The following is a 10,009-nucleotide window of genomic DNA, read 5'->3' as shown; positions in this document are numbered from 1 at the left end:
TGTGAGGTAACATCTAGGTTGGGGTTTATTGATTTTAGTGTGATCTTATTTCCCCACATCAGTTCATACACCTGACCTAGCCTAGCCTCCCAGTCAAAATTGTTTGCCTTTGACACCACTATTCTCTTCCTAATATTCCTCTTCTATTTGATATCCTTTGTAAAACTGCCAAGTTTGAAGAAACTTTAGACAGTCAGAGGCCCTGAATTATTTCACCCCAGTATGTATTAGTGAACCTCTCCCTCTGAAAAGAAGTTACAGCTGCATGTAAGGAATTCTTTTAAAAAGACATTGTTAGAAGGAATTCAGGGAATATTTAATCCTGAGATTTCCTTTCTAAGCTAGTTCACAAGTTTCCAGTGCAAACTTGTTACAGGCATTAGCTTGCTGTTCAGTTTGTGTCAAAATTGATGTCACGTTGGTTTAGTAGGATTTCAGGACTTTTCTCTAATTTTAAGATCCTTAAAGACAAAATTCTTGTGTTTGCCCAGTTCTTTTTATGTCTTAGAAGTTTTATCAGGACTGAGGAGTTAGTCAGAAGGAATAGGTAAATATTCACTGGCCTAAAAGTCAGTAAAGGCACCAAAGAGAAGGTAAGATGAGTCAGGTTAACAAACATGATCTTTCCTTTCCAAACAAACTCCTTTCCTGTTTACATGGGGTATTTTTGCATTGTTCTCTCTTGAAGCAGCCTAAGATATTGAGAGATCTGGCTTCTAAACACAGATAGGTGAGGAAAACCAAGAAAAATTACAACAAATGACAAATTCTAACATGTATGAAAACAACTCAGCAGGTGGAACAAGCACCACATAGGTGAAACTGCATCCTTTGAATTCTAGAGAGCCCCTAGAGCACTCTTTAAAGTTCTGCTTATAAAAACAATTATTTTTACACTTGAATCTAGAAAGGGATGCTACCTAGAATTTAGAATTACTCAGTGAGACATTTTTATATCTTTACTCGTGACACTGTTGTAAGACCCTGGGAAAGCCCTAAGACATCAAAATGCAGCTTTTTGTAAAAGGCCTGATGCAGTCTTTGCTGTCAGGCTGGATGTTAACCAGAAACCCAATTCCTTTGAGCTTAGTCCATGGCAGAACTTAGAAGGCAACAGTATCAGACTCTTAATAGCATATAGAAGGACAGTGTGAAACCACAGAACCACTGGGACACGTTTCAAATGGAAAATGTGAACACGAGGGAAGAATGAAATCAAGAAGCACAAAAATTTAGCTCTTGATTTATCCAAATCTGACAGCAGTACTTCATCTAACAAAAACCAGATCAGCTTGGCAAAAGGTTTTCCTTTTTTAAAGGAGGTTTAAGATTTATTCTGTGATCATGATAGATTATCTATGATTAAAAACCCTGCACTGATGTAAAATAAATGGAATTACTTGACACCATAGACACACAGCCTTTTTATTGTGGAACTGCTGCTCTGTGCTCCCAGGTTTGTACTGTCTATATCTGAGTGGGGCTTTTTAAGTTGAAAATACAGAATTTTTACCCCAATTGGCTTTCAGACGTGTCTCAAGCATAGTTTTAATTTCCAGCTCATTTTCCTTTCCAAAGTCCTTGCCATTTAGCAACCTCATTTGTACAAACAGCCTTCCAAGGCTGCAAAGGCTCCATGAACACAGTTCTGCCCATAAATACAGGTGTAACATGAACTGTGACATTCAGACACTGCCTGAGCCTCTTCACAGATCCAGGTAACATCATCCTGCAAAAATGGAGCTTTGTCATGTAAGTGATGTGTATAGAGAGTGTACCAACTTGTTTTGGAGGTAAATGTGCTTTTCACTGCTGTTTTTTTCCTTCAAGCCACCACAAGTCAGAAAAAATCGGTTTCTGTGACTCTTATTAAGAATATGAGTAAATCTACACTAAGTACACTCCAAAAACTACACAAGTACAAACCCAGAAATCTAAACCAACAAATGGAAGCCAAAACTGGCTTGAGTTACCAATGAAATACATTACATAGAATCACAGAATATCCCAAGTTGGAACACATCCATAAGGATCATCAAAGTTCAACTCCTGGCCCTGCACAGGACCACCCAAAGAATCCCACTGTGAGCCTGACTACCTTCTTGCTCTTGTAAACTGGAATAAACATAGTTAAAAGTGCCATGAAAAGGGCTTTAAAAAGTTGTTGTGTTGGTTGTTCGTTCAGTTTATACTTTGTTGTGAGTGTCTGTGTAGGAAACAACTGCTGAAAATGCAAAATTAATTCTGAAGATGATGCAATTTCACAGACTGAACAGGCCTGCTTATGGAATGTTTCAGGGCACTGGTTTAGGACTTCTGAGTGGAAACATGGATGGGATTCACTTTGGGACAACTTGGGACTGATAATTAGAGAGAATGGCTGTGATGGGACAGATCACTGTTATCCTCACCAAGGTATGTGCTGAGTGTCTGTACCAACAGTATTGAAAACACCTTGGACAACCAGCCCTATATGAAAGTGTACTTTAGGGAGTCTCACTAACAGAGATGGACTTTGTGAATAAAAGTTCATGTTGGTTTTGTAAAGGTGACAATTTGGAAAAAGACCTCTCAGCAAGAAAGAGTGCAGTGGTTGCTGTACAAAAATCAGGTGAAATTCTGGAATATTCCTTTTTTTTTCCTTTTCAGAGTAGAACTGCAATTAAAAGGGACAATACCTCTAAAGTTCTAACGGTCTCACATAAAGTATGTGTAGCATTTAAAGCTATTTGACTTTTTGGTTGGATTACATGAATTTTAAAGTAACTTGCATATAGTTTTTATTTACTACATGCAAGATGCACTAACTTCAGTTTTACTACAAATCTGCTTTTGCTTCTTGTTTTTGTAGGTTTGTACAATGTAGCATCTACTAGTTTTCACTGCTTCAAGGTAAATCTAAAGTAGTAAAGAAGTAAAATAGTTCATACTTCAATGAAATTTGAAGCACAGGGCTTCTATATATCAAGAACCACGTTTTAACTCCCAATCCAAATTTGGTACCAACTTTGTACATAGGTCAAAATCATAATGAATAAAAAAATCTCTTCAAACATATTTAGATTATTATTCAAGCTGGAAATAGACATGAAATAGACATGAAATAAACGCTCACAAGATTATTCCATTCCCCCGGCTTCAAAGGGCCTGCAAATGTTTTACATTAATAATGAATTTCCTTTTAAATCTAAACAAGTTAACTCTGCAATCTTGATGAGTTTTCTATTTTAAATGCGTCTGTGGTGCTTTAAGCACTAAGAGACTGAACTCAGGAATCAAAAAAAAACCCAAATATACTTCGATGGAGTTCATATCCTTTCATTTTTAACACTGCTCCTTATTTCCGGAGCAGAAAGTTGTTATATTTGTTCCCAGTCCAGACACTGAGTCATTCCTGTCTCAGCCAGACACTGGCTTCTCTGGGTAATTTCTCTCTCCCTTCCAGAGCTGTTGGACTGAGAGGAAAATTGTAATGCCAGGTGCCTCCCCAAGCTGCATTTCTGGAGGTATTACTGTAAAAACACACCACGGTGCTAAATGCTGCCAACAGGCCATGGAAATTCTCTGCTTGGTTCAGATGCAGCTGAGTTAGGAACACTCACTGATTCTGACAGAATGTGCAGACAGTTTCCACTTGGGATGCTTCATCTTCTCCTCAAAACCCTCTCCTGACACTCTGATTATGCAGTGACAGTCATATGGCTTATTTCATATGAGGTAACCTGCCAGTTAAAGGTAAAAAATGTTTAAGTTTCTCTTCTCAATTTCTTCCTTCCAGGATTTTTTTTTTCCTTCCCTTAAAACTTTTGTGGAACTTTTAACAGAGCTGAAATTCAAGGATTTAGGTATTTTTAATAAAAAAAAATCTATGTGTGATAGAGCCGTTGAATGTGGGGGGCACCAGAAACTTGGCTGCCCTTCTTTTTGCCAACAAAAAACCCTGAACACTCTGTTCCCACATGGTCACTTTGAATGTCTGCTTTCAAAAATACCTGTTTGATTCCAAAGAAGAAAAGTGAGTTCATTTTTAAAGGGATTTGGCGTCCAAACTCACCTGTGTCTCTCACAGATGCTTAGATTCAAATGTCCATTGAGGTGGTGTTTTAGGAACCAGAGATGTGAAGAAGTCTGAGAACGTTTTTAAGTGCAGTTTTCCCTTAATTCCAGTGTTTGCCTCTAGATGGCTTCCCAGGATAGTTCATCTGGCTCCTGAGTGAACTTGTGCACTGCATTCATTTTGATGAATCCTAGTGATACCTGCAGATATAAACCCGAATTTCTTTCCAGCCCTGCTGTGAAGACAACACTGTGAGGTTTGATATCCTTGAGACCTTTTGATATCCTCAAAGCTTTGCATTTCAGGTTAATTCTGAAATGAATGTGCAGTTACAGCCTCCTCAGAAAAGCTTCATCTGTACAATCAAAATCATAATTTACCTGTCTAATGCTTGACAGTGCAAAGAGCCAGGGACCTGCTGTAATACACTCTGCCCTTCCCCTCTTACAAGCGTTTGAAGTGCTGTGGAGACCTTCTGGGTCTTGGAACAAACCACCCTTTTTTGAAGGGTGAGTCTCCCTCTGTCATTCAGAGCCTGCCTTTTTCACTGCTAAATCTCCAGTTTTCAGCAATGCAAGCATCTTCTAGCATGGAAAATCCACGAGGTATCATGTTATCCAGGAAAACACTGGTCAGTGCTACTAGATATTGGTGATTATCAGCCTAGGCTGGGTTCAGCTGGAAATCTAGGGCTGCAAGCAGCTTTGCCCTGCACACACCAGCTGATCTTGGGCAAGCAGCTCCCTGCCAGAGATGGTGGCTGCCTTGAACTCAGCCTTAGCCCTGGTTATTCCTGGACCTGCTTTTCCCTGGGCTCAGGTCAGACCAGGGCACCTTTGTGGTACATGCAGGTGAAGCAGGAGGCAGGGGCTGCATGACCTGGTGACAGAGCACTTGGGTTCCTGCACAGAGCCCATCATGGCATGAGCCCAGCCTGGCATGCATGAGAAGCCCAGGGCAACATGGAGCAAGCCCAGCATGGCATGCAACAAGTCCAGCATGGCATGAGCCCAGCACACCCACAGCAAGCCCAGTGTGCCCTCAGTTTGCCCCCCATGCCCACAGCTTGCCCAGGGTGTAGTATTTAAAGCTATTTGACTTTGGCACCTGCAGGATGCCCCATGTGCCTGCAGCAAAACCAGGGTGCTCACAGCATGCCCAGGGTGCCAGCAGGCAACCCAGGGTGCCCATAGCAAACCCAGGGTGCCAACAGCTGGCTCAGGGTTCGCCCAGGGTGCCAACAGCAAGGCCAGGACGGCTCCAGCTGGCCCAAGATCTCTGCAACTGCCCCAGGGTGCCTGCAGCAAGCCCAAGGTACCCACAGGTGGCCCTGCTGCCCACAGGTGGCCTGAGGTGCCCACAGAAAGCTCAGGGTGCCCACAGCTGGCCCGCTGGTGGCCCAGGGTGCCCGCAGGTGGCCCAGGGTGCCCGCAGCAAGCCCAGGGTGCCTACAGGTAGCCCAGAGTACCCACAGGTGGCCCAGGTGGCCCACAGCAATCCCAGGGTACCTGCAGGTGGCCCTGCTGGCCCACAGCAAGCCCAGGGTGCCTATAGCTGGCCCAGGGTGGCTGCAGGAAGCTCAGGGTGCCCACAGCTGACCCTGCTGATCCTCAACTGGCCCTGTTGCCCCGCAGTAAGCCCGGGGTGCCCGCAGCTGGCCCTGGTGGCCTGCAGGTGGCCCTGCTGGTCCAGGGTGCCCACAGCAATCCCATGGTGCCCACAGGTGGCCCTGCCGGCCTGCAGCAAGCCCAGGGTGCCCGCAGGTGGCCCTGCTGGCCCACAGAGAGCTCAGGGTGCCCTCAGAAAGCTCAGGGTGCCCGCAGGTGGCCCTGCCGGCCCACAGAGAGCCCATGGTGCCCGCAGGTAGCCCTGCTGGCCCGCAGATAGCCCGTAGTGCCCGCAGGTAGCCCTGCCAGCCTGCAGCAAGCCCATGGTGCCCGCAGGTGGCCCTGCCGGCCCGCAGATGGCCCGTAGCGCCCGCAGGTGGCCCCGGCGGCCGCGCTGGCAGCGCCGGCCCAGCCGCAGCGAGCCGGTGGCGCGGCGGCGGCCGGCGGGGGAGGGCAGAGCAGCAGCCACTCCCAGGAACAGTAGTGAAATCGGCCCGACACTTTAACTGTCAATCAGGATTAATGGGGTATAAAACCTCCCCAGCGCCGCGGCCCTGAGCGGCGGAGACGGCAATAGGCAGAAATGAGTAAGAGGCAGAGCTGAAGTAGTGCACGGCGTAATTCCTGCTCTGTGATCCACACTCCAAGTGAAAAAACCGGGAGAGGGGGCAGAGAGAGGCAGTGACCGGCTCAGCCTTTGCAACCGGCTCAGGACAGAACGTCTATAGATATTTATAGATACTAAAACAACAACCTCACCCTGAATAGAGGCTTTCTTAAAAAGAAGGTCCTGGCAATTCTGTCTTATTTAAGCAATTTCCTGAGTCTAAGAATAGAAATGAGCTGCCTGGAAGGCACTGCAGGCTGAAATTTGGAGACATAGGCTGCTTTATTTTATTTTTCTAAATATAAAAACCTTTCGTTTGGATACTGGAATTTTATGTGGGTTTTTGCAGCAGAGGGATGCATGGTTACTTTTAATTCTACTTTTTTTTTTCTCCCCTCTCTTTTAATTAAAACAAAAAAAGCTTTCCAGTTAAAAAGCAAGGAAGCTGTTTTACCTGCGTGTGACAATCCCAGAGGACACCGATCAAGAAACAGGGGAGTGACTTGGTCTTCTGCACTACTTTGCTCCTACCCCCACATTTTTTTTTAGGGGGAGGGAAGGATTTTTCCAATCCAAGAACCTCTTGCCCCCAAGTTTTGGAAGGGGGGCTGAAGAACTGTCACCCATCTGGGGGTGCATGAAGGCTGTCGCTTTTCTTTCTCTGTCACCTTGGTTCTGTGGAGGCTTGGAAGAGAACTTTGCCTGGCAGAAGAGGATGATGTGGAAGTGGCTGGGCGCCCTGCTGCTGTTCCCGATGCAGATGGTGTATCTGGTGGTGAAAGCCGCCGTGTGCCTGCTGCTGCCGCCCAAGCTGCGAGACCTGTCCCGGGAGAACGTGCTGGTGACCGGCGGGGGCCGCGGCATCGGCCGGCACCTGGCCCGGGAGTTCGCCAGGAGAGGAGCCAGGAAGGTGAGCGGGGAGGGGATGGGGAGGGCCCACCTGCTGCTCTGCCAGCGAGCCCTGCTGCCCCACCTCCGGGTGGGATCGCTGGGATCGCCCGGGAAAGGTGAGAGCAGCTCTCTGAGTTATTACATCCATTGCATTTCAGAAGTTGCCCACTCCTCCTTCACCGCGTCCTGCCCTTCCCCATCCCAGCCGTGAAAACGCGGTTGTGAGAAAATCCCCCTCGTGAATCCCCCTGTGCTGACAAAGGAGAGGGTTTTGCCTCAGCCCAGGTTTGCTGTGGCAGGGGAAGGAGACCTGAGCGATTCTATGCATGGAGCCAGGGCTCACTTCCATTGCTGCTTCCTGGCACTGCTGGGCATGGGGATCATGTACAGTGAGCCCTCCTCTATCAGGATATCACCCCAAAGGAGAGAGCATGGGGATCATGCACAGTGAGCCCTCCTCTATCAGGATCACATCACCCCACAGGAGAGGGGCATGGGGATCATGTACAGTGAGCCCTCCTCTATGGATATCACCCCAAAGGACAGTGCCCTCTATCTCATCACCCCACAGGAGAGCTGGGATCATGTACAGTGAGCCCTCCTCTATCATGTCATATGACCCCACAGGAGACGGGCAGGTGGCTCTGGGACAGTGGGTTCCCTTTCACTCTGCTGGGTTTCCATTTGTGAAATTAATTCCTTGTGCTTCCTGAAGTCCCTTGTGTTTCATTTTTAGACAGCCCAGAGCTGTTCAAGGGGAAAATGAATGAGAAGCCGGCAAGAAGAGCACAGCTTGAGTGGAAGCTGTGGGATTATTTGCACATTTCCTTTAGGAGAGAGGCTGAGAGTGGCTGGTCTGCACAGCAGCCCAGAAGTGCCAGTGTAGCTGGTGGGTCCATTCTCTTGCTGAGGAACTGGTGGTTTACCTTGAAATGTTGTGGTTTTGTAAATACAGGTATATTCCTGTGTGTGAATCAGTCAGGGATACAGAAACACACATCCCTGAAATGAGTGTCAGGATGGAAAGTTTCATCTCCCCTTTTACTGGTAATGAAGGGGAGGACTGGTGAAATTAGACAGCTGCATAAATACTTCTCTGTGTGAGAGGATGAATGAGCATAAATGGGGAAGAAAGAAGAGGAAAAATACAGAATGGGAGGCTATTTAAAGAAAAAAAAAATTGGATTTAGTTCAGGATAGGGTTTTATCACTTCCTTACACATGCATTACAGTTTTCTCTGTGTGGTACAGAGCTATTCTGGCATGTAACTCTGAGGTGTAAAATATGTCAGCATTGAACTTTGATGTTTGTCTGTGTTTGTGTTTAAACATCATGTTGAGATTTACACATTCTGGGAGTCAGAGCAAACAAGTTGATTGACCTTTGGACCCAAGAAATTTGCTGAAGGTGTATTTATATTATCTGTTGGAATACCAGGCTTCGTTATTTATTTATTTAGAGCGGCTGGTTGCTATGCTGAGCGCTGGCATTAAAGTGCTACCATTTCTACAGCACATTTAAGAGCTGTTTTGCTGCAGTTGAGCTGGGAGCTGAACAATGGCCCTGAGGAGCCAGGGGCCAAAAGGAGCCAGGACTGTTTGAGAGAGAGCTGAGGATGGAATTACTGTAAACAGACACAGACTGTATTCTAGCTGTATGTCCTATCTACAAAATCTCTACATATTGTACAAGGAAAGAATACAGAATATATGAGAATAATTATTGGGAACCTTTGTACTTTTCTCACATCATGTTCTGAAATGCTCTGTGTTGCTAGTTACTGGTTAGAACTTTGGGGTGTTTTGCCTTTTGGGATGTTTTCATGTACATCATCAAGGTGTTTAAGTCTTTGCATCGACTCAATTTGAATTAGATTTTCTTTTCAGTTATATCATGGTGTGCAGTCAGTCATATATGGCACTCAGCAAGTTCTGATCCCCTTGGTAGTGGCACTGCCTGCCAGCCTGTGGTGAGAACACCAAAGTTGGCTTCATCTCCTTAGTAGTTTTAATGCTAATTTTACCTACATGTGGTACTTTCCATTCCCTTTGCTATGAGATTTCATTTCTTTCCTTCCTTAGCTTCTGTGCTCAACCCTAAATTTGTGGATTTTGTGCAGTCACCATGAACCATGCACAACCTTCTGCTTGGCACTCCTCTTCAGTTTTACACTTTGCATTTGACAAAAAGAAATGAAAAAGCCTTGGAGTGTCTAGCAAGTCATGATAAGCCTTGTGAAAACTGACTGGTTTTCTCTTTTTACACTGTTAACTGGCTTACACTAATATGCAAAGCTTGAATTATTGATCATAATTACTAACTTAAAACAGATTCTGATTATCTGTGTAGTCACCATATCCCAAGTTCAGAAAAAGACTTCCAGCAAAGGCATGGAGTTCTAGGGCCAAGCCCAGCATGCCATGGAGGTGGTTGGCAGCAGTGCCAGGGCTCAGGTTCTGGGGGAGGGCGTGCAGTGTGTCCTGACCAAGTGCGCCCGGCGCCTGCGCACACAGACATAGTGGCGGGCTTTTGGAGGTAGGCGGCGATATATAACCATATTTTTGAGATTAGAATCTCCAGAAAGATAAGTTAGTTGGGACTGTGAGGCTATGAAACTTCTCTGGTAATTAGACTGGATGGGATTTCATCTTACACTGTTTCAGGGGCTGGTTTTGTTGATCACAAGTGAGATGTATCGGAGCCGTTTTCGAGCAAGGTGGCAAATGTTGTGTTTCACAAGATTATGAATTGTCACATCTGCAACTCCTCTACTGTAAAATTTGATCTTGCATTTAAAGCTGTGAAAGGACAAGAAATAAATCCCTGAAGGGTTTATGCAAATGGAA

At 45.7% G+C, this 10,009-nt stretch overlaps 1 protein-coding gene across 1 annotated transcript in view; it reads left to right on the top strand.

Annotated features, from left to right (window-relative positions):
- The first annotated feature begins 6,235 nt into the window (after positions 1–6,235).
- The window catches only part of DHRS3 (dehydrogenase/reductase 3), a 31,688-nt gene continuing 27,914 nt past the window's right edge, over positions 6,236–10,009 (top strand). Inside the window, exon 1 of the mRNA XM_030963909.1 lies at positions 6,236–7,181. Coding sequence (XP_030819769.1) covers positions 6,909–7,181 — 273 coding nt within the window. The 5' untranslated portion in view covers positions 6,236–6,908. The remainder of the gene's footprint in view (positions 7,182–10,009) is intronic.

The sequence above is a fragment of the Camarhynchus parvulus genome, chromosome 21, assembly GCF_901933205.1.
Source record: "Camarhynchus parvulus chromosome 21, STF_HiC, whole genome shotgun sequence".
Taxonomy (NCBI): domain Eukaryota; kingdom Metazoa; phylum Chordata; class Aves; order Passeriformes; family Thraupidae; genus Camarhynchus; species Camarhynchus parvulus.
The sequence above is the reverse complement of the archived record's forward strand: the minus strand, read 5'-3'. Positions and strand labels throughout refer to the sequence as shown.